Here is a 24,220-nt window from a genome sequence, read left to right as displayed (position 1 = left end):
TGAAACATCAGACTTAAAGAAAAGCAGTAGTTCATAATTAAGCGGACAACGTTGCCGGTTGTTTAAGAAAAAAACCCACTTCGGGGAAACTTGGTCTACAAAGTTATCCATGCTTGGGGCGTATACGATAGCCCATTTTCATATTAAAAAATCTTTAAAAGTTATTAATAAGAAAAATATTGTTCCTAATTCACAAGGAAAGTGTGTTTTCCACACTCGCGCTTTTCACATCTTACGTGGTAGGAAGATAACTATTTCCTACACACGTGCAGCAATGCAGATTTGCGAGCAAAACTACCTTGCCTAGATTTTTTGTCTTCTATGAAGAGTTATCACACATGGCCTGGTAGAAAAAATATTGTACTCAACACTTGCAAAAGTGTCTTTACCGCACTCGATTAATGAATACTATGATATTCTACAATATTGCTATTTTTCAGGTGAATGCTCCAGTCAACAGTTCCCTATTACAAGGAGAAGAGTTGCTGATAGCGCTTGAAATTGCCCAAAACATGTAGCTAGAAGAGGACGTTGTCGCGACCATCGGCGACAGTGTTAGTGATAGTACAGCAGCACCTCGAGAGTTTGAAATTTCTCTGATTGTTGTTAAAGGGGATGTTGTCAGTGTACAAAATTGCAAAATCGCTTTGGCCAACGATTAAATCAGGCCTTGTATAGGCGCACTTTGCAGGGACGTTCAGGATATGTTTCATTTTAAGGGGTGTTTTGTAATTTCAAATAGAGGTGGCCAGTTCTAGCCGGACTAGTTTAAATCCAGACACCTCTGTTTAATTTTACCAAAGTTCTTCGTTAAAAATTATCTGAGAAACTCGAATGACACTTAAGTGAGTTTCCTGTTTTTATTTGTGTTGGTGGTGTAATTCATTCTCTGTTTTGTCAGTTACTGTTTCTGTCCCAAATGATTCCGAAGGGCGATTGTTCTTTTAGTTTTTCGAGTCATTTACTGTCGATACAAAAGGTTTGCTTTTTGTGATTGTTTCGTATTATAGGTCTAAGTTTTAGCTAAGTCCCGGCCGAGCCTGCATCGTGCGTCCGATGTCCCCAAATATATACTAAAAAGTGAAAGATATATATTTTTATATAGACTGCAGCAGGTGTCTTATAGAGTGGGTATTAAGATATAGTGGTTAGTCGAAGTACACGGCTTTATACAGGGTGTAACATATCATGATGAAGATATTTCAGTACACAATAGCACTCTGCAAAATAATTTAAAAAATCCTAATAGACTCTTGATCAAAAACGCACCATTTTCGATATATACAAAGTAGCAAAGTTTTACATATTTTCTTATATTTTGTATTTTTCTCACATATGCCTTGAGGTAAATTTTTGAGATTTCGTAAATTTATTTTTTTTTTAAACCGTCTACAACAAAATGTCAAACTCGTTAATAATTATATACAGAGTGTTATGTTTTTTGGATAATTCACTAAATTATGTTTTACATAATTCTTTACAACAGCTTGTATGAACTCTAATACAAAATTAAAATTTCTTCTTGAATTCTTGAGTTTTTGGTTTCATGCAGTATTTTCATATTTTTTACCGTTTTCGTAGAACTTGCAAAAATATCGATGAATGGAAGGAACGAAAAAAAATCATACGATTCAGTTATCAACTATCTGAAGAAATTCGTAACGTTTAATAAAATTTCTTGAAATAAAAATAATTTTAAATGAAAATAAAATTATAAAAACTATCGAAAATAATGTGTTTTTGATCATGGCTTTATTAACATTTTTTTATTAGATTACGCAGTTCTATCCCGCGCTGAAATATCTACGTCATAATATGGTACACCCTATATAGATAACAGAAAATCCATTAAAGTTTGTTCAAGCAGATTAATATATATTTCTTTCAACTTCGGGCTGGTTTGTTTTTAGAAATGTTACTATTTTTTTTATAAAACAGGCCCAGTTTTAGTGTAAATTTCATATTAATGTGCCTCCAAGAAATACGAGAATTACAATACAAACTGCAACTAACTTCAGTAACTAATGTCCACACAGACCAAAGACTTTTTGAACATAAACATATATATGTATATTTATATAACAAAGTCCAAATATAACAAATTTTATTGTGTTAGTACTAAACTGACTAGTACTTTTTCATCATTCTCATGTTTATCTCAAATATTAATTGTAACGTTGTTTTAGTAATAGAACAAGGAAGTTTTCTTATTTAATTTGTCTATTATTATTAAACACTGCCTCGTAATTCTCAGTCTTGCTTTTCGTATAATACTGGAACTAACACCAATTTTTAGGGTCGACTGGTTTTCTTATTTGGTTCGGCCTTTAGTTTGTTTTAACTTCCCAGCAATTTGTGCATTTGAGATTTTACCCCTCTTCAGTTTCCTTTCAAATGAAACCAGGGACTAATTTCTATTATTTCGTCCGTCTAATTTAGGTTTCTGGTTTCCTTAACTATTTTAAAAGACATTTATCATCGGCCATTCACTTCAAAATTTGCTGCAGCTAATGCTTTTAATGAAAATATTTTCCCCATCTACCTGACATGTAATTACTTTTATTAATGAGTCTCATTAATATTATTTCAAGCTCTCTTTCACTGCAAAATATGTAATTTTGTTTTATTGTCTTCAAGACAAGGATACACGGTTTCTAGTGTAGACCTTCATATCAGTGTCCAAAATTAGCTTTGAAAGTCAAAAAACGGCAATTTAATGTGTTTTTATCAATTTTCCGTTAAAATTAGGTTACTGCCATATACAAGTAGGTAGTTGTAAGCGAAAGAAGTTTAGAAATAATTTAGCATTTATTTTTAAAAAGGTACTAAAGTGTAAGCATATTATATGCACGTAATGTACGTGTCAAATTTTAACTTTTTAGAAATAGACAAATATGTATTCAATTTATAAATAATCTGCATCATATAATGTTAAGGTGTGTGTAATTGCAATACAAATCAAGTTCGTTTTTTTTTAGAAAAAGCTATTATTAAAAAAAAACTCATCAGGATACTTCAGAACGTTCCTCGCCCCCAATTGCAAAACCAGGGGGAATTACATATAAACACATCTAGACACAATTGGGTTAATAATATACAATACAAAAGAAAGATCTCAGTTTACTACATCTTAAATCACCACATGCATTTAACACTCATAACTAACGAAACTTATTTTATATAAACGAGTAATCTAGGATCAAGTTAGTGTTAGGGTGTTTAATCAGTGTATTGTATTATGATTTTGGAAGGAGGAAGGACAAATAAATAGTATTCATGGGAAATTGAGTCGTTTATGATTCACCAAAATATAAGAAAAAATAAAAAAATCTCATAATTCTTAATCGTTTTTATTAAAATATAAAATTCTGTTAACAACAAATATTTGTATATTATCACAAAGGCGAGTGTCATTATAATTACTTGTTACGTCATTTTGACTGTGGTACTGCAATATGGAAAAAAATTAAGATTGTAAATTTATAAGCCCCCGTAACGAGAAAGGACGTTCTTTCACGATTAGAGGCAACAAATATTAATAGCGCAGATATCTAAAATGCAGTGCATCTAAATGTCTATTTAGCTTCAATGCAGTTTTGATATATTGACCTTCTCAAAATATCAAATTACCCCGATCAAACCAGGACCAATTAATCTTAACAAAGTTCAGACCTTAAATTACTTTTTTAAATAATAAAGGCATTGTGAAACTTGAAATTACACGCACTTAGAAAGTTCGCTTAAAATTCCAGATTAGCTCGACAACCCTTAGATCAAGGCTCAAACGAGGCTGAAACATTTAAGTTATTCTTCCTAAAAGAGACAAGAATTAAATAAAACAAAAATACAACTAAGAACTCATATGCCCACTAGCAGCAAAAATCTCTAGGTAACTTCTTAATTATAAACTAAAATGCCATATGTAGCATTGTTATGTCAGCTTGTAGTGTTTGTTCTATTGGTACTAATTAAAAATGTTAATCTAACTGACAGTAAGTACCTACTAGGCTTCGCCAACTTTATGACCGAGAATGAAAGTATCATCAAAGTAGCTAAGTGTACTATATTTTAATAATTCAATTAAAATGAAAAAAAAAATTAGGTACTGCTTGTAAGTTATTGTAAACCAAAAATTAGTTATCTCTTGGACTTGTCATCTTCTGGGACGTCTGAGTCATCTGGAGGAGGCATTATCGCCAAATGTTGACCAAAAGTTAAGTTTTCTGTATCGACGCAGGCTTCCAAAACGATTTGATTGAATTGGTCGGGTTTGTCAGCGTAGACGTGATGTCCTGCTCCTGTAATCACCTATGGAAAAATAAAAAGAAAGTATAAAGGAAAACTAATGAACTTGGAAACTAATAATACAATCCACTGGAATACTGCTATAATCAAAGCTTTTTACAATTCTCATTAAACTAACCTTTAAGTTAAAATATGAGTTGTATCTTTTATTTTTGATGATTTCCTCGGCGGAATGATCAATCCACGATTTAGACCCCCAAAGTAATGTGATCGGAACACCGCTATCTAAACGGTCAATGCGTCTGACCATGGGATTTTTGGCCCATCCGAATCCAGACATCATGGAATGGAAGGCACTTTCTCCACTAGACAGAAAAAAAAAATCTAATACTAAGTTAGTAGATATACAACTTTAAAAGACTTCTTCAATATCTAAACAAAATTTTAACTGTTTTGCATAAAGAAGAATGTACACTTTTTGTAGGGTATACTTGCCTGGGATGCTGCGAATTACATTGATAAATATACTGTGGGATTATTTCATTGTCGTTAAGGGCAGTAGAATATTTTTTGGAAATATCTGGTCGAAGGGCATTGATAAACCAAGGTCCTAGAAAAAATGACATACAGATTTTACAAATGTAAATTACACGTAACATAGAAGTAAATAAATGTCATCCAGCGATATCTACTTACCAAGTGGTCCCGCCATTCTTACGCTAGTTAAAGGATTAAACGGTTGCATAATATAACTTAAAGTCTTAACCCATAACGGCACCGCCTCACTGGTACCACTGGGTTTTTCTGGAAACCCCCATGGATCTGCCAGAATCAAATGTTTTACTTTGTTTGGATAAGTTAGTGCGTACGAAGTAGCTAAGAAACCGCCCATACTAAAATAATAAAATAACACTACTGGATAAAATAATAAATTAACTGAGACAACTTAAATATTAATAAGGTATAAGCAGATACTTAATATTGAAAATATTTACCTGTGTCCACACAAAATAAAATTATTTATGGTCATCTCTTTTCGCCATTCTTCCAAAGAACGGACCATCTGTTGTTCGGCTTCCATGGCATCGCTGGAAAACGTTGGTCTTGAAGACCTACCAAAACCTAAATAAGAACACATTTGAATAATTTATTAACAATTTCAGGTAAATAGCTTGAATTAACTGAAAAACGTAATCCAGTTCAAAGCTTTTGTGTTTAAATTAGGGGACCAAGTACATTCCATTCTCGTTTTTGAATTATTTTTTAGGTTTATAAATGTATCGCCAATGACCGACTCTCATTATCGCAATTCAAGATTAATGCAGGTATTTGTAGGTTTTAATATCTCTTACCCAATAGGTCAAAGGCATACACAGGTCTAGAAGCAGCCAAAGCGTCTATGTTCAAACACCACAAAGCGACTCCCGCTCCTAAGCCATGGATGAGGACTATAGGTGTTTTTGGTGATTCTGTATTGAATGACAGGGTCCATATTTTGTCCGTAGGACCTACGACCGGGCCTATGTCTACATAGAACCCTCGGTACGATGTCTTTACGACTGAAAAATAAAGATATTCATATGATAGCAGTTTGGTTTAATAGGAATCAAAATTAGAAAATTTTCCAATGAACTCATAGGAATAATTAAAATTTTAGTGTAAAGCAAAAGCATTATTTCTCTATTATGTCCCTACTCCTATTGAGAAAAACATGTGATTGGCAAAACGCGCAAATCTAAATTTAATGTCCGAAATTGCCGCAGCCACACACCTTGCCTGCTAGAAATGTAGTTGATATGCGAACCTTGATACTTAATTTTTTGTGACGATTCGAACATGATAATCATTATTTGACGCATCATAAATAATAGAACTGAAAAGTATTCCACTTTTAATCCACGAGACAGCGCGGAGTAAAGTTCAAAGAACGAAAGTATGAGTGTGTTCGGTTTCATAAAGTATCTTTTATCTATTACAAAAAACTGGAAATCCTTTGTGCTGAGTAATATATCATATATCAGCAACTCATGTACTTTCGAGTAGCCCCATAAGGAAAAATCTAGGTCTAAGTTTTATTGTAAACCATTGTTTTGCGCGTCGCATACCTTGTAGCATCTTACTGGATATAAAATGTGTTCTATGCCAAGTTTTTTCTACTGAGGTTACAGAAATCTACCAATAAATCATTTATCATTTTTTTACAGCATAGACAAGAGATATTTACAGACATAATTGCTAACAAACATGCATCCATGAAAATAATATTATACTTACTTTTTAAAATCTTCTTTTCGAGGGTCCTTAGCATCCCTTCTGAGTATTTATTCCAAGAAAGCCAATTTGGACTCAACCACCTATTAAGACAGGGAAAAGTAATTTTTTTTTTATAAAGACGTAACTAATACTAACAGCAGTAAAATATATAACAATGATTAACAGTTATAAACAGAATAACTTCTATTTCAACGGTCATGGAAAATAAATATTTTTATGTTTTGCAGAAGTCAGGAAAGCACTGCTATTTCTGCTTTTCAAAATATTCCTCCAAGTATTTAAATTAAGAAATTAAATTGACACTTTGCAGATGCCTAATACTGAATATAATATATCTTTACTCTCTGTCTTTAAGTAAATTATGCAATCCTCAGTTCTAACCAAAAGCAAAGTCACCTGTTGCCTCAACACAAACTTTCCTTCCACAGAGTGTTTCTGAAGCATTTTATAAGGCAACAGGCTTAACGTACTTTGCAGGGAGTTACTTTTTTCACCACCCTTAGAGCAGTTTCTAAGTAGGACCTGGAATTCTAATCAAAGATAGGGTGGATTTTACGTGTTGCCTCAACACAAACTTCCTTTCCGCTGGGACCAGAGAGATGAAAGCTTAATTCAGAGGGTTTCTTCATAACATTTTATTCATTCTTTTTGAAAGTTAGGTTAACGCAACAACGCAGACAACTTACCAGAAAACTTGGAGAAAGAAATTGTAATATGCAAAACCCAGCAATGTTAACACGGGGAACAATTTGACATTAAAAAATCGAAATAAAAATCCAAACATTGTTTCCAAACAAATCGCAGGAAAAAAAACAAAACAAAATCATTAATATGCTAATTATCAAAAAGGATTTACCTTGACTTTTCTTTAGTTATGATTCGGTTTTCAGGCGCTTCGAGCATGACGGAACGTCGCAAAAGTAGAAGAGTCCGTGCGTTCTCTGTTCTATCAGAACTATTTTTAAACGAATCAACAAATAGAAAAAGATAAGTAAAAATTAAACAGACAAACAAACTAGACAGTTTGATAATCACAGTTGCCAAAAGTGTCAACAACAGTTGACTAGAAAAAACTGATTTGATATGACATATTTCCAAGCTTCCTCAAGTGGCGCCCTCTAGGAGCGATACTCGTAAACTCGGCAAAGGCAGTAATTGTGATGTGTTAAAACTTTATGGCATGTTTTCGGTTTTCTGATCTTTCCTTAATTAATGGAAGATTCTTCCGAGAAATAGGGAAAAAAATCAATGTGTCGTTTATTCACTTTTATTGAAAATAACGCATATTCAAATATTAATCAAAATAACAAACTTTATACTATAAATTTCACCTAGAGACTCAACTCATGCATTGGCAGAAAAAGTATGATAAATTGCGCCAATCTCATATAACAGGTAATATGTGGCAAATCAACAAATTATAATTTATAAATTACCTTATATTTGGATAAAAACGTAGGTACATTTGTTTATATAAATTGTAATAGCTTATTTGAGTAACGCAACAAACAGCTTCAATAAAAATAAAATATAAAAATATGTAAAATATCTCTACTCTAGTTGTTTAGGTGCTGTCAGCTTCTAATCGAGCTGTACAAACAACGAATACCTACCTTTACCTCAATTCGTATTTAAGGCTGCAGAACATCACAACATTTCCTATCAGAGAACCTTAGTAGTTAATTTATAATATAATAATTATTTTTAGGTATGCGAACAGACTTTTTGGTAAATCCGTTTAACAGCTGGAATTGTAATGTTCTAATTTCGCCGATGAACACTACCCGCAATTCTACTCCTTAATCCCCAACTCCAAAGAGTGGTTCTTAAAAATATTTGAGAACTCATCAATAAGAGTCTCGTACCTGAAAGCCACCCTAATGTCCGGGACGTTAGTCCTGGCGATATCATTTCCAGCCACCCCCTCTTTGGTGTAATTAGGGCCCAACCAATACTGCTTAGATTTATGGGGAAATCCAGACATCAGAACGCTATTCCTGGCCAGTTCGCACATGTCGCAGCTAGACAGCTTCCACACCTGGGCAGCGATGGAGTACTCCTCCATTAGCGGCTCTTTGGTGAAGTGGAATTGCAAAGGGTCATCAGTTGATAGGGATATCACCAATCCTCGGGCCAGATATTCAGGAAGAGGGTTTCTGTGGTAGTTCAAAAAGAGGCTGTTGTTGGAGAGAGGAGACATGGCAATGCCTATTTGGGCCAAGTAATAGAGGTATTGCAGGACCGGCACTTTTCTCAAGAGAAGACCGTGGGAAATATTCTCTGATAGCATGTAACCGCAGACTAAATGCTGGACAGGCCCGGCCTCTCCACAATGGGGCCTTAACACAAAGGTTGGCAATCCCTTTTCAGCCCTAAAATGGTTTAACACCGCCAAATTAGCGTACATGTAGTACATATAATAGGCATAATTGGGGTTTTCCTCATCGCTCCAGTCTTCAGGCTTAGGGGTGTCTTTATCGAACAGTGGATTTCTCTCGGGCTTGCTTTCGTCATCCACCGAATCAAATCCGATGACGTATTGAAGGAATTTATGCAGGTTTGGGTGAGAGCTGGGGCGGGCAGTCACTTCAAATAAGGGCAGGAAGATGTTGTCGATTACTTGTTGAAAGTTTGTCAAGACTTTATTGAGTTTGAAGATGTCGCTATTTAATGGGGCGATATATTAGATTGATGGAAAGCAGGAGCATTTAGGGGACACTTACAATAATCTAGGAGTTTGGATTAACCAGCGCACATTGTCAGAATAAACGTTGGAATCTATGGCCCACGCAGCCAATCTGTCCCATTCATCCTTGGTCTTTCCATAGATACTTAGACGGAGCTCAACATTCTGATACTTCGATTCCTCTAAATCGCTTGCTACTTCCTTGATAATGCTGGCGAAGTATTTTCCCTAAAAATTTATTTTCGTCAATTCGAGCGTATGAATTTTTTACGAATTGATACCTGAATGAAATTGTCAGTTTTCAAGAAAACTTCCCTTAACCTGCTTTCGCCGATAGGATTGTATTTAGCGTTAAATTTATCGAATCTGTGGAAAGTGTTCCTGTCTGCATGCACATCCAACATGTCCACGGTCAGATCGAAGGGCGTGAGGTTCATGGACTGAAAACATTTATAAAATTTAAATAAATGTAGAATCACTGAGTTGTATTAGATTGCTTCCAATATGAGGATGTCTAGAGCCATCGATACAGACGTTCGTAAAGCCTTCAGACTACTCATCTTTGAAAATTCAAAAACAAAACTTCTTATCTATTCTAGATCCCCCAGCTAATAGACACGCCCATATGTTGGATACATTAATTTTTCAAGCGTAATTTACAACATTTACAATCTCTGATCAGTATGGTTTTTAGGGTAATTGCGGGTTATCTCCACTTTAAAGTTAAATGAATGGTTTCACAGTTTAGAGAAATAGGAAGAGTAGATTTGAAAATTTTTAGTGCACTCATAAGATATATTATATGATTAAATAAATTCTTTTAAAAGTCTTAAACTTCACCATCCTATGCAGGTATATTAGCAAGCAATAGTTGCCGCATTACCTTTAAGAGACAACTTATGAATGTACTGTTAACTTTATCTTTAAACTAGTTTTCATATACAGAGTGTTTCTCAATACAGTGAGTATTTTATGTCCGGAAATTAATCCTAAGTCACTATATAGAATATACTCTAAAGTATACGAAGAACTTAACGGCACTTCGCCAAAATATCAAGATAGTTATTTGTATCGTTATTCTAAAACATCTCTTTTAAGTTATTATTTTGTCAAAAATGAAATTAAAAACTGAATGTTATATGTTTTTTTATCCCATGAAAGAGCAAAATTATTTCTATGCTATTAATTTAACTGTAAGTTAATTTTTATAAAAACGTTAAAGTAGGGCTGTAGTTTGAGTCTTAAAATCAGACCTATCACCTATTATATTTTGATGTTACAGCTCACTATTTTTGCGTAAGGAATCTGTAGTTAATCTTTTGACATCGTTTATTAAACCTCTATGATATAACGATATAGATAGTTCGATAAATTATGTGTGCCTGGAATGCACACATCACATTATGCTCAACTGGCCAGTTATAGGCACCCAACAATACACAATTGATATGCTTACAGAATAAACGCGTCATCCGGTAGGTTGGCGTGTTAGCACTGAAATACTGCTAAGAAACTAAATATAACCTCTACGGCGAATTCAGAAATGAAAAATTTATATTGAAGTAAAGGGAACGCTTAAACCTTGAGTTAATAATTAAAGATATCGCAATGAAAATCCAAAATAAATTTAAATTTGACATAGCGTTTCAATGCATAACGTAACTATCACCTGCTCTATCATGGGATTGTTTCGAGCTCGCTATTGGTTGACACTTTCGATTTACAACACAGTAGTCATGTGGAAATCATTTGAATTTTATTATTGTCAAGTAAATGAGGCTGTCTATGTTAATTTGAATTTCTCAAATCGTAAAGCCCGCAACGGACGGAGCGCTTTCGACGTACGTTCGCAGTCTTTTTTAAGAGCAAGTAGTAATTCGATCACTCAAGTGAGTAAAAAGTAAATTTTTCGGGTTTTTAGAAATTTCATGAAATTAGGTATTCAGGCTCTAAGGTTTTATTTTTAATTTAAGGCATGTGTATGTCAATAATATGTTAACAAATGCTATCTAAGCATGTTATGAAAGTGTTCATTTTGACAACTACGCAGTCTAAACGTTAGTCAATGAAACGTAAAACATTCAAAAATTTATATTTTAAGTTAGCTGCACCTTCAGTATGTCCTTGAACGGCTAAACCTTACATATTATTTTATTGCTTGTTGTTGATTGCAAACTCAATGTTGTAAAAGAAATCATAAGCATTCCGTTCTCAAAAAAACATATCGCAAGGGACCGAGCGAAAAAATTGAATAACGCTACAGTGTCGCCATTCGCCATTTTACTTTAGTTTATTCGTTGACAACCGGGCGCGTTCTTCTCCACCGGTTCAATGAAAATTCGTCAAATTTTCTTGAAAAGTCCTTTCCGGAAAAAGGAAAATGGCGTGAAAGGGCAGTGGTAGGTTGATTCCATAATCCAAATTTATTTAGTAGAGCTAAACCGCGATTTCTATAGTGCAAAAATCGTGGCAAACTTTCGAGAGATTTTTTGCAGTGTTGTTTATTCCGTTTGGCCCCCCATTCGGTGCGTGATTAGGGGGTAAGTTATTTACGGAAAAATAACAGAACTAAAATGTGGGGATCGCGAATATGTGAAACATGTGAACAATTCTGAAAATATTTCCAACTCAGTTGCTGATTAATAACTTTTTTGACGTGAGTCATGCTGTCTTTCCAAAAGGTTGATTTTAAGTAAGTGATATGTTTGATTACAGAAAAATTATTAGAATTAATGTGGGTGGAGTGTAAATATGTAAAATATGTGAAATACTGCAAATTTCTCGTTTCAATCACTGAAGAACAACTTTTGTCATTAGGTGTATGGTCATTGCACCCCATTTAATATGCCTTTCTTATATTTCATATTCTCTGTTGATTACTCTAAACGGTATTTAATAGTGTTTAGTTTCTTCTTGTATGTCGAAAGTTAAACTCCTGCTCAAACATAGGTGCTCAAGTCTTATTACAGCTTCCTCAACAAAAAGTTAAGCAATGGTTTTTGTTAAGTAGAATACACATATGCGCTTTGTTTGATTTTACCCTGTTTTGATAATGGTTTTATTTAATTCTGTGATCGTTTGAAGGGGTATGCTGACATACATAGATATATACAGGGTGTCCTCGAATTACGTGGCCAAAATAATACCGCAGATTGTTTGAGTGAAAATAAGTCGATTTAACTAAACTTCCCTCAGTCCAAAAGTTGATAATTATGGAGCTACAGGGTGTTAAAGTTGAAAAAAAAATCACATTTTCTTTAATATCTTTCGATTTCTTTGAGTTAATTTCACGAAATTTCATATTTGAGGGTGTTTTAGGATACGAAATTCAAATTTATTAACGATTTAGTTGTTTCTTCTAGGGGGCGCCACAAGCGACCATTAGGACACATTTAAATCTCTGTAACTTTTTCGTGCCACGGTGTATATTATTTTGGTATTTAAAAACCTTTTTCCCTACCTTTTATACTTAGAAAAGGTATACTTTATTGACGTCGCTAGAAGCAACGGTTTTGGAGAAAAACGCATAATTCTAATGCGCTGCATATTTGCGTTAGCGCTTTTAAGTAAATAACTCAGTTGGCTATGTTTTTAATTGACATTTTAACACTTGAATTTGTTTCTCAAATGTCAGTTTTTTTATTTAGCCCTCAGTTTTTCTTGTCAGTTTCGCTTCTTGTTCCTGTAAATATCCATAAGTATGGCCAATAAATTCACTTATTCTGAAATGGTGGATATGCTGTTTGTTTATGGACTTTGCGACGAGTTTACAAGGAAAAATATCCTTTCCGTAGAATTCCAAATCGGAAAACTTTTGTTAATATTGAAAGGCGTCTAATTTTAAGGTAATTTGCACGCATCATCAGGCTTAGATGCATTTTTCTTCAAAACCGTTGCTTCTAGCGAAGTCAATAAAGTATACCTTTTCTAAGTATAAAAGGTAGGGAAAAAGGTTTTTAAATACCAAAATAATATACACCGTGGCATGAAAAAGTTACAGAGATTTAAATGTGTCCTAATGGCCGCTTGTGGCGCCCCCTAGAAGAAACAACTAAATCGTTAATAAATTTGAATTTGGTATCCTAAAACACCCTCAAATATGAAATTTCGTGAAATTAACTCAAAGAAATCGAAAGATATTAAAGAAAATGTGATTTTTTTTTTCAACTTTAACACCCTGTAGCTCCATAATTATCAACTTTTGGACTGAGGGAAGTTTAGTTAAATCGACTTATTTTCACTCAAACAATCTGCGGTATTATTTTGGCCACGTAATTCAAGGACACCCTGTATAATCTATGAAATTCCCTATTTCTATTGTAGTTTTGCTGTTCACTAGACTATGTTTTGTGTTAATTCAAAACTTTGTTTGTGTTTTAAACATATTGCCATAATAGTTTAACACTATTTATTTAAAAAAAAAAATCGTTTTCCTAAAAATGTATATTCTGAGAACCTGGTCAGGAACTGTTTGTACTGACAGGATAGAAAAGAAATATATCTCGTCAAGTATCTACCTACTTTGTGGAAGGTAAAATTTTAGTCACCGTTTATTGCAAATGAATCCCCTTTTCATTCAAGTCACGTTCAAAAGGGGTACAAAAAGTACGAGTGAATGTATTCCCGATGGCGAAGCCGCCGTTCCAGGTATACTCGATCATTTTTGCCAAAATACTTGGTTATATGGTTTAAACTATTATTCTTGTTTTCTGTTGATTCTCTGAACATTTTAAGTATATTATTTAATTCAGCTTCTAATCGTAAAAATGTTCCTTGTTGCAGATTTTCGTAAACAATTGCCGAAATATTTAGTACAATACCTTGTATATTGCGAGGCATTCTGAGAATGCTCAAGTGCTCCGAAATCTCCCAAAAATTTTTTTCATTTCAAATACAAAAACAACTGTTTTTCGATGATGATGGTGATCTTTTGAGCAGCTCACATTAACATAATTTTAAAGTGCTTTAAAGCACTAATCCATGCCTTACATAAGCAAAACCAATTCTCAAGCAATATGCAAAAATCCGTTATTATCTTCAGTGAGGACATCACACACCAGTACTTTATAGAGCCTAAAAAGCACTTTCATTGCAATATTAAACCAGAAACACTGCAATTCAACTAAAAGAACCATTCTTCCTCTTAAAATACAATTACCCCAAAATCAAAACTACACCATAACTTACGAGATCCATAACCTCATCTTCCTCCTGTATACCGACCTGGAACACTTCCCGTAAGGTCATGGCCTTTCCATTGGTCAAAGTCACTTCTTCATGAGCGTTATTCTTCAAAGTCTTCTTAATAAAGCGCAGTAAGTGCTTTTGATTCATGCACGAGGCCGCATGTATGTGAGTGTCCACTTTTCTAATGTTGTAGAAATCTCTGTGAGGCACCGCTTTCTGAGAGGCCAATTCTCGAAGTTCGTTTAAGAGAACGTGGAGTTGGAATTTCGATGAGAGGTAACTGAGACGACGATAACAGAAGGATTTTCTGATAGGAAAAAAAACGTGGTTTCAGAAATATTAGAAAATAATTTAGTTATGTAATTCTGAATCTTACAATGGCCCATCAGCTATCATGTTACACATGGTGTAGAAGTCATTGGTGAATTGTATCACATCAGGATAGGGGTAGTCGTTAGGTTTTCCTGCAGCCACAGCCTCTTGGTTGGGATATATATTGTAAACTCCCCCGTTGTTAACGAAAATTTCTTCAGTTTCTGGGATTTCCGGAGCTTCCCAAGGCTTGGTAGTGGGAGGGTGATGGATTCCGTGTTCTAGAAACCAGAAACTTTATGAGACTGCTTTTGCTATTGCAGATTGATTAAACAACCTGAGGTTTAGACATGTATTAAGGTGGAGTAGGTACCTATACTACAGTCGTCTATAATAGGTCATATTGTGACTACCTAAAATACAAACAAAAGGGCTATGTGATTTTTCCGTTAGGTATGAAATGGATATTTTGGATTTGGGAAGTAGTAGGACATACACTGCTAACCAATTGATAGTGACACAAGTATTTGCATGTTAGTACATGCTCACAAAAATATAACTTCAATATAAATCTGACTGTTGCCACAATGTAGAGGCCTGTCGAGTAAAGGTGTTGTTCTGATTTAGTACAAAAGCTTGTGATGTGTCAAAAATGTGAGAGCCAAATATTTGCTTGATGATTTGGTGCATTGAAATCATTTTGATGAGATTGATTAGGGCGAATATTTGGCCACCTCAATACTACAAATAGTGCATTTTACCTGGCAAGGACAGCTCTGACTTTAAAAGATGGACAATATCTTCTCTTGTCAAGGATTGCAAGAAAATGTCGTCAAACGAGGCTCTTGCTGTTCTAGTCAGAAGTTGCATATATTCTTCATCTAAAGTTTATTCATGCGATATTTAAGGGCAAAATTAGGAGTTGAGGAATTGAGGAAAATGTGAAAAAAATTAACAAAATTAAAATATCAAACGTTGAAGTTCCTTTGAAATCTGCTGCATCTCCAAATACCTACATATGAAAATGTAAGCTGTAGGTATATTTTCCTACTCAGAAAGTGGGAAGTTAATATTTATTATGTTTTCGAGAAAAACCTTCGGTGGAATTTATATTTTAATCTGTGATTATTATTTATTTTCAATTTTATTTAGTTTAGTTATCGGTCGATACAGATACCAGATCATAATCCATTCCTCTTTCTTTTCCAAACAATATCTAATAGAGATTATTGTGAACTTTGATTTCGTCAAACTAAACACTTGTTTGGCCTTGATTTGAAATGTAAAGGAAAGATATCCATCCGTTGAAAACGCATTTTGAATAAGTACCCAGCTAACCAAAACGTTTTTTAACAATCAATGGAAAAATTGATATTTTAGTAGAGTTGAAAATCCTTATTTTTGACACACAATAAGTATTTTTACCTGAAATAGAAACTTCCATGCTTATGGAATCGAAGAAAGATTACTGACATAATACCATAACTTTATTTTTTCTCTAAAGGCAAATTCTAATATTAGTTAACCTTGGTTAACCATTGTGTTTGTGTAACTACATATATGTTTCTTTATATCATAAACACAAACACTTATTGCGGTTATCGACGACATTAATCAATTTGTTATTTACTTGATACCAGAATAGCTTAATCCGAATACGTAGTTTGCAGATTCAGTTATGCTGCTATCAAGGATCCAGAGATTAATATGTATACAAGTATGTATATATATTTGCGGATTTATATAACCAATACTATTATAAATGTGTTTCGATTTAGACCAAAACTGAATTAAAAAAATTACCTTCAATTGACTGTTTTTCATCGTGTTTCTGTTGCTCGTTGTCTGGATCTAAGAATCTGGCAGCAGTGGAAGAAAAACTTTGATGAGACATGCCCATATAGCGTTTTCTTATGTCCAGAGCCTGAATAATGAGCTTCGAGGCCCTCTCCAAATCTTCCAATGGAACCTATAAAATTAAAAAAAAAAGTTATCAGTTGATTCCAGAGCCACTTTTTGATCTACGATATGCACCTATTCTTTATTTCCTCTGAACAGTCACCATTAATATGATCTGTTTAAATCTACCTTTCTCCCGTATCTGTTACCCCATTTTGAAAACAAAAAGTGATTGGTGTTCTCATGAGGCATTTCAGATGTAAAAGAACAAAATCGATGCGATTTAGATTTAAATTTTCATATAATAAAGGCTGACACTGCCATATAATGTGGAAAGTTGACGAAGCGATTTCTTGCAACATGACTGAGTTCTGCACAGTCAACATTTAAATATTAATAGATTTAAATTAGAGCTGATGTTATTGTTGCTCTGAATTTCAAACAGTTGTAAAACTGTTACTTGTGCTGAATGTGATTATTAACTACAGATTACGTGTTGACAATACATTTCGGACAATTTTCATTTTATTATATTTAAGCTCAAAAATTTACCCCACTAGTGTCCTCTCCTGATATTGAAACCCGTTGAAAATGAGGCACGTAAAGGTCATGATCATCCAACTCGTCTACTTCTGCAGCTCCTGTTACCGAAGGCTCATAATGGCTGCGACGATCTTCTAGAGCTCTAAAATCAATAAAAGCGTTATTAATTTGCATTTTTAATGGCACTTTTTACCTGAAATATGACAGAAAAATAGTACAATCAGATGCAAGGCCGAACATTAGAAATTGTTGGAATTTTATAAGTAAACGGAGGAATACACACATCAAAGTATATGATTCATTAACGACTAACTGACCTTCCTCAAGGATCGCAGAACTCTTTTATTGGATTAATCTTAAACCAATCTACTTTAGTAGGTTTTGAATCGTTTCGGACTAACACTTTTACTGCTTTATTTCCTAATAAAACTGCGTTTTATGGAGGAAAACAAAGGAGACATCCTACTAGGATGGGTAAAAATGGATAGTTTGTAAACAAATATTAACCCTATATTATAAAGTAACCGAATATAATGTTTCTAATAAAGGGATTGTTAATTATTGAATAAAAAATATCCGCTAAATTGCGGATTTAAAAGTGCAAAAAAACAAAGCGTCGGGTTTTAGACAAATGATTTTTTTTTTAGATTTTTAATTGGAAGTAGTACGAGAGAAACCCCAAATCATTCCTGGTTTGTCTCATTATCTATCTGATGAATAAACAGATGGAAAAATTAAACAGTCGGTCGAGAAAAACTAAAAGTTGGTGACTGCATTGCATTACAAAATACATGTGCCCGCTTACTTACTTTGTTGTTAGCTGTCTCTGAATTTGTAACTTCTTTTCAATCTGCTCAATCGGAAACTGTGGAACTTCGTATGGAGCTGAAATTTCGTTGGGCAGCTCAGGCTCTGCGTCCGGAAATTGAGAATTTCCGACGAAGGAAGATGGACTTTCGTTGCCTGAAAAAATTAAATTTCTAGTGTTTTTTGAGTTTTAAGCAATTATGTGCACGTGTATTTAGAAATGTCTGGTTAATGTACCTTCTCTACTACCATCATTAATTATTCCACTATCCTCTGTACGATCAACCCTGGAAACTACTTGATTAAAATACATCACTCGTCTGCGTTCTGATAATGAAAATGAAACACTGCGGTCAAACAGATCAGAGGCACACTGACGGCCAAAACCAACAAATCGTACGCTTTCTATTCACCAAATCCGCCTTATCACCTTAGTCCGTTTGTTCAAGTTTATATGTAATGAATTTAAACTTTGGGATAGACGTACGTGGATATCCGTACAAGCCAGACAAAAATAATTCGATAAAGATACGTTCCTCCTGTTTCGAGAGCCGACGACTACTAAAATTAATTCAGCGATAAAATATGTATAAGGTGTCACAATAACAATATTTTCCACCTGATGGAAGGAATCATTAATGCACTGAATCTAAAGGTGATCGGGTTTTAAGAATGCTTTCATTATAATAGGTGCAAAGTAGAGCAGGATTAAGTATCGATTAATCATACTTTTAAAAATTTGGAAATGATCAAAAATTGGCATCTGAAAAAAAAAATTACCATAACTGTGTTAATAATATATGCATACAATTATTATTCACATACATTTAATATTTAAGAGCTGAGAAGAGGTAATGTAGGTCGACTTTTAAGTCAAAGAGTTCTTAACGAACTCCTTATCAGAGAAGAAGTTTACACTTAATTAAAAATACGCGCTCCCTTTAATAAACCTGTTTTAGTTCTCAATTAATCCATCGTGTGAATTATAAAATTTTATATATTTTATGTTCCACTGTCAATGGCACACATTCGATTAGATAGTTTCTCAGCTTCGGTTTTAATTTGATTGATTTTTTCAAAGGTTCCGTCCTTAAATACGTTCATTTCGAAAATCGAAAAGAATCCATTGTGCTGCTTATATCGGAAGTAAATACATACTTTAAGGCATAATGCATAAGTGGGGATCTGTACATATCTCTGTGTTTTTGTGGGAAGTAGCATTGTATCTTTATACAATAACAAGCACGATTTAAACATTGAAAATCATCTATTATTGGAAAATCTACATAAAAACGTTTTTAACTTTGATGTGGAATATGACCCCTGAATAAATAGAGCCAAAGTGTGCAGTATCCAAAATAAACTTTGGCATCATTTACCAATAATTATTAATGCATATTCACAGAATCAAGAAATATTAGATTAAGTTCCATACAGTTCCTAGAACATTTGATGAATTTCGTTTTTATTGAGTGATGTTCCAGTTGCCTGGACAACTGATAATTATTACTTAGTAACGTTTTTTTCGCCAGAACGAATATGAATGAGCACTGCATTGATTATGCATAACTCGCTAGCACTGTGCAATAGGTGGTCTTAGGCGCAGGATTCTGGAAGCCGCTTTTCTCGTCCGAGAGGAATTTCTGATTCACGACACAGTTCCAAAATAAAAGGACATTTTCACCCAAGATCAATCATAGATGTGTCGAAAAGTTTTAAAAGTAATAAAAAGCAAAGTTTAAATCATAGCAATATCCAAAGAACTTTTTACATTCCTTAGAATTTGTTAGAAAATCAAAAATTACCCTTGAGAATTGAAAAAAATGCCCCCAGCACCGCCTGAACCTGCTTTTCTATTTTTCTTGGAAATATTTTCTTAACAGCTGCCGTAGTTTTTTCTATATTTAAAGGAAAGGATAATTTGATAGTAACTTAGATCGATCTAATAGAGTGGTTTTTTCTGTTCATACAAATAACAACAATAAAAACCGACTATGTTGACTTTTCTATGTTCTACCGAAGTTCCTAAGAATAGCTGCTAAAAATGTTAGCGCTACTCAGCTTATAGAATACCAACATTAACCGACTAAAGTCTAGTATTTAATTAGTAAATTGCTCTCATTTAGAAAGCTTCCCAATAATTGTCTAAACGAAATTGTCTACTGTACGGAATAATAATTAACATTCAAGCTAAGTGACCATAATATAACCGAGCCTAAGCACGCAATATTCGCCCATAAGTTCCTTGTTCAATTCAAGTTCCCTGAACCTACTAGAATAACCTTTCTAATTATAAGTTACAGTCACGTGATGGAAGGCTTTTCTCTTACCTGACCTATCCTCATTTACGAATGAGTCCACTCTCAAATAATTGGGTGAATTCACCAGAATCACCACTTCATCATCTGGACTTTGGTTAACACCCCGAGAACTCATATTCCACACTTAATTTCACAGGTTTTTGCATGCAACAATGAACAATGGCAATTTTCTTAAACGTTTAATCACGCAACGATTACTGCGAGGTTCGTTTTAACACTGTTTAGGATAAATCTGACTGGCACTTTTACAAGCAGTAAAAATAAATTTGAACCACATAGGTGACCAATGTTAAAAATACATCCTGTTGGAATTTGATTTCCTGGCACTGTTTTTCAGAGGTGGTTGAATTTTCTTTGCAACGCAATCTTATCTATGAACCACTTTACTTAGTGAATACTGACTGTATGAGAGAAATTGTTATTGTATTAGCTGTGGGGACAATCACATGATATCTATTTTTATTACCATAATTCGGCGGTGTCAATGCATTGAATTAAATTGTGTAACATAATAAATTATGACTAATAAGTTGAAACGATTCAAGGATTTTTCGATAATTTACAGTTTCTCGGCATGGTGTTGATATGATGGTTCAATGGGTGCGTTGTAGGAAGGAAAATTATAAAAATGTGTTAAGACTTTATAAGTCGGAATAATGAGTTTTCAACACCCAGCGATTGAAATTCCAGAATCTCGGTCTCTTTCTAAAAATGTGTGTAACAGTTACATTTACTCGAATACTTACGTGTTGTTGAAGATCCTTTGCCTCCGTAAATGATATCAGTAATTCCCCTTTTGGACATTAAGAAAGCCTCTCTACTTTAGTCGAAATTATTCAATAGATACATGGATATTTTGTTGACTAGATGACAAGATTCATGACATTTTATGTCTTAAATTATCACTTTTCTCCTCTTTCAAATTCACTTTTCGTGGCTGAAGAGTAATTTTTTTCTCAGGGACGTTTTGATTTTCATTCGATTTTGTTCAAAATGCTCATCGATGAATCAAGTGCAAATGGTATACTTGACAAAAACACAACTTCGATATACAGGTTAATAACTGTTTAACAAAAGTATTTTAAAAATATACATATGTAAGTACTTTTTTACTGGAACGGACTCTTTCCTCATTTGTGTCGTGTGCCACTCCGCTAGCTTCCAGATCCCTCGCCACGTATTAGAAATCACTCACCGTGTATAATCCATTATTACACCACAGGGAATTAATTATCCTTATGTGCAAATCGATTAAAATTCTAATGTAATATTTTTGTTATTCATTCTAATTTATTATCTCTGTCTCGATGTGGATTTCTAATACTCTATTAATTGCCCCTAATAAGAGATTGGACAATAAAGAACTGAACGATCTTGGGTATTAACGAATTCTGAGCTTCAAAAGATACCGTATTAATTCTCCGATACAGGAAGATCGATTTTAACATTGCAAATTGTTTAGAAATCGTTATATAATTAATTAAAGGTGTAACACGACACAAAAATCAAATATCTAAATCGATCTATAAGAAAAAGCCGAAATAAAAATAAAACATTCCTGTGTACGTCGAAAATCGTGCAGCAGTGCGACGTCACAACGTGGCATGTGGCATTACTTGGACTTACCTGGATCTTCTTTTCGAAGAGGTATTTCAAAAATAATTGTTGTATTATGTATTAAGCAATATGCAGAGAGATTAGAATTGAAAGTACATTGGTAAGTACAAGTTAATAACAGTACGACTTACTCATCCATTCAAAATTGCATCGATGGAATATTTGAATAACATCAAGAAAAAATTACGACGATAGGAAAATCTCTCAGAAAATCGTTAATAGGGCACATTCCTTTTTCGCTTTTTCAGTATTCTATAAACTTTCCAGGCCTTCAGTACCTATCTAGTCTGAACTGTGAGGTACTCGTCAGTACTGCCTATAGTACTGATATTGTATCAGTATATTACGAGTACTACCGTTACTGATACGTTAAGTGATCTTCCGCCATATTTTTTCAGATATTTAATATATTTTGAATGGAAATCAAATCGATTGTTAAGTAGATATAATTTGCTGAAGTTTTTATGGCGGAAAAAATGTATCAATTTTTATATCTATAAATAAATAATTATTTATAGACTAATTGTCTTATTATGATACAATACGATTTTGTAATGTTAATATCAATAAAATTTGTTTACATATTACTAAAACGAGACACAGTTCCTACAGAGCACTAATGACCTTGGTGCTTTATAGTCAAATTTATCAGTCCGAGATCATAAGCCGTCAAAATCAACTAATCTTAACCTTTATCAAATCTCTTGTTTTTTGTGAAAAATTCCTCTATTTGAGGAGCAAAATAAAAATTTCTCAGAACTATGAGAATTACATATTTAATTGAGCTAGTGAAACGTAAAGAATTTCCGAGGTTCTCGATGGTTAATTGGCCGTTAGTCCTATCAAAATATAAAAATTTAGTTTATCTCTGTATTTGTGTATACCTAAGTCTGTAATTATCAACATTTTAATAAATCGCCTAAATCTTAGAGGCAAGAACATGAAGTGAACGTGGTATGTGATGAGCTGAGGGTGATGTGAAATTACATTAACTGTGACAAAACATATGTAGTTGCTAAATGTTCGTACATAATTAGATTATTTAGTCCAAGTGAAGTACGACAATTGCACAGTTCTTCGATTTGTTTTGTAAATATGCGTAGTACGTGTGCAAATCCTATTAAACTTTTAAATTCTGTATGTGCCCAACTAGTCATGACGAATCGCATTGGCCTAATTTCTCTCCCACTTTAAACATATGGCATAAATTAACCTCCTCCGCTATATTTCACCCTCTAATCAAAAAACAGATCAATATACAACATAACCTCGTTTTCCCAGGAGTTACAAAGCACGATATGAAATTCCCCTTTTACTCATATACTAACCAATCCTTTGTTCCAAAATAACATCTCCAGATCCAGAATCTCTGTCCTCATTGTTGTCGTCATAAATGCCCATCGCGTTGGCTTTCCTCAACCCATTTACCAGCATTCCCTCACTCATTTTTACCGTGTAAATTGTAATAAGAACCGTATTAAATTCTCACTGGTGTAACCGAACACCTGGTTTACACATGCGAACAGTTGTGAGCTTACTGTTACTGTTTAAAGTACCTTTCTGTGAAGCCGGGTGCACACAACGTGGCTCAAGCAAGAAACTGCGAATTGGGTTATCTTTGTGACGTCGCGTACACATTTCCGTATCGAGACTACACTCTCCTCCTCAGAAAAGGCGATGGAAATATTGATTTTGGCACACGGCGTAGATGATTTTTAGTTATCAGAGATGGTTGCGCAAAATATATGAGGTTCGTTCAGTTGAACACTTTGTAGTGATGTCTATAACGTCAGAGTTAAATCGTGTTTTGCCACAGTAACGATCCCGATGTCCTCAGCAAGCGCACCCATAGCCCAATATTCCTCGGTGAGGAAGTACGAAATGTCATCTCCGAATCTTTACTAGAACATGTCTTTATTCAAAACTTAAAATTCTTTTGATACCCTACGGATTATTGATAAATTGATGATTAATCAATACCATTTATATATTCCGCTCATTCCGGCAATGTTATTTATCATCGCAAGGAGGCCTAACAGTTTCTTAGTTCATCCTTCCTTCTTTATTCCTATAAAATGCTCCGTTGAGGGGACGCGAATTAGTAAAATAAAACTTCGGCTCCTGGATCGTCTTTATTATCTGCAAATGATGCGTTACAGAAGTCAGTAGAGACCTTTGCAGCATTTTTTAAATGCATTTTTGACCCGCGTCCCCATTTTCAGTTTCGGACACTTGAAAATTTAGTTGTTTCGAAATAACCGAAAAACCACTGCTACAACAGTAATTCTGTAAATCTGTTACATTGTGAAACTATCCCTTGAATGAACAA

General features: G+C 33.9%; 3 protein-coding genes across 12 annotated transcripts in view; 1 reads left to right on the top strand and 2 right to left on the bottom strand.

Annotated features, from left to right (window-relative positions):
* Nucleotides 1–1,928, top strand: part of sima (similar) — a 68,787-nt gene extending 66,859 nt beyond the window's left edge. For all 3 annotated transcript variants that reach the window (XM_066286301.1, XM_066286300.1, XM_066286302.1), the window contains one exon: nucleotides 441–1,928. In XM_066286301.1, coding sequence (XP_066142398.1) covers nucleotides 441–518 — 78 coding nt within the window. In that variant the 3' untranslated portion in view covers nucleotides 519–1,928. The remainder of the gene's footprint in view (nucleotides 1–440) is intronic.
* A 1,406-nt stretch (nucleotides 1,929–3,334) lies between these two features.
* LOC136341390 ((Lyso)-N-acylphosphatidylethanolamine lipase-like) lies at nucleotides 3,335–7,554 on the bottom strand. 2 transcript variants are annotated; one of them, XM_066286323.1, is made up of 9 exons: nucleotides 7,536–7,554; nucleotides 7,376–7,474; nucleotides 6,520–6,599; nucleotides 5,598–5,804; nucleotides 5,241–5,367; nucleotides 4,942–5,138; nucleotides 4,741–4,855; nucleotides 4,424–4,610; nucleotides 3,335–4,308 (listed from the first exon to the last, which is right to left on the bottom strand). In XM_066286323.1, exons 2-9 carry the CDS (start codon nucleotides 7,420–7,422, stop codon nucleotides 4,138–4,140), a joined length of 1,131 nt encoding a protein of 376 aa, XP_066142420.1. In that variant the 5' UTR covers nucleotides 7,423–7,474; nucleotides 7,536–7,554; the 3' UTR covers nucleotides 3,335–4,137. The 2 variants fall into 2 exon arrangements, with proteins under 2 accessions (XP_066142420.1, XP_066142419.1); XM_066286322.1 differs by lacking the exons at nucleotides 7,376–7,474; nucleotides 7,536–7,554 and adding an exon at nucleotides 7,206–7,364.
* A 218-nt stretch (nucleotides 7,555–7,772) lies between these two features.
* Nucleotides 7,773–23,480, bottom strand: AMPdeam (AMP deaminase). 7 transcript variants are annotated; one of them, XM_066286303.1, is made up of 10 exons: nucleotides 23,220–23,480; nucleotides 17,956–18,109; nucleotides 17,156–17,288; nucleotides 16,508–16,673; nucleotides 15,466–15,585; nucleotides 14,769–14,985; nucleotides 14,393–14,699; nucleotides 9,487–9,645; nucleotides 9,243–9,433; nucleotides 7,773–9,182 (listed from the first exon to the last, which is right to left on the bottom strand). In XM_066286303.1, exons 1-10 carry the CDS (start codon nucleotides 23,335–23,337, stop codon nucleotides 8,312–8,314), a joined length of 2,436 nt encoding a protein of 811 aa, XP_066142400.1. In that variant the 5' UTR covers nucleotides 23,338–23,480; the 3' UTR covers nucleotides 7,773–8,311. The 7 variants fall into 7 exon arrangements, with proteins under 7 accessions (XP_066142400.1, XP_066142402.1, XP_066142406.1 ...); XM_066286305.1 differs by having other exon boundaries at nucleotides 14,429–14,699; XM_066286309.1 differs by lacking the exon at nucleotides 23,220–23,480 and adding an exon at nucleotides 21,021–21,163.
* Between the last annotated feature and the right edge of the window lie 740 nt (nucleotides 23,481–24,220).

The sequence above is a fragment of the Euwallacea fornicatus genome, chromosome 10 (assembly GCF_040115645.1).
Source record: "Euwallacea fornicatus isolate EFF26 chromosome 10, ASM4011564v1, whole genome shotgun sequence".
Classification (NCBI taxonomy): domain Eukaryota; kingdom Metazoa; phylum Arthropoda; class Insecta; order Coleoptera; family Curculionidae; genus Euwallacea; species Euwallacea fornicatus.
This window is presented reverse-complemented; position numbering and strand designations above follow the sequence as displayed.

What these genes read in the sequence shown, in the direction of transcription:
- LOC136341390 (XM_066286322.1), bottom strand. Translation starts at nt 7,303, where the DNA reads ATGTTTGGATTTTTATTTCGATTTTTTAATGTCAAATTGTTCCCCGTG. An exon ending in AAGAATGGCGGGACCACTTG is followed by an intron (nt 4,856 to 4,941) that starts GTAAGTAGATAT and finishes CATTTTTTCTAG; the next exon opens with GACCTTGGTTTATCAATGCC. An exon ending in TGTAATTCGCAGCATCCCAG is followed by an intron (nt 4,611 to 4,740) that starts GCAAGTATACCC and finishes TTTTCTGTCTAG; the next exon opens with TGGAGAAAGTGCCTTCCATT.
- AMPdeam (XM_066286303.1), bottom strand. Translation starts at nt 23,337, where the DNA reads ATGAGTGAGGGAATGCTGGTAAATGGGTTGAGGAAAGCCAACGCGATG. An exon ending in ATGATAGCTGATGGGCCATT is followed by an intron (nt 14,700 to 14,768) that starts GTAAGATTCAGA and finishes TTTTCCTATCAG; the next exon opens with AAAATCCTTCTGTTATCGTC. An exon ending in AAGATGAGGTTATGGATCTC is followed by an intron (nt 9,646 to 14,392) that starts GTAAGTTATGGT and finishes AAATGTTTTCAG; the next exon opens with TCCATGAACCTCACGCCCTT.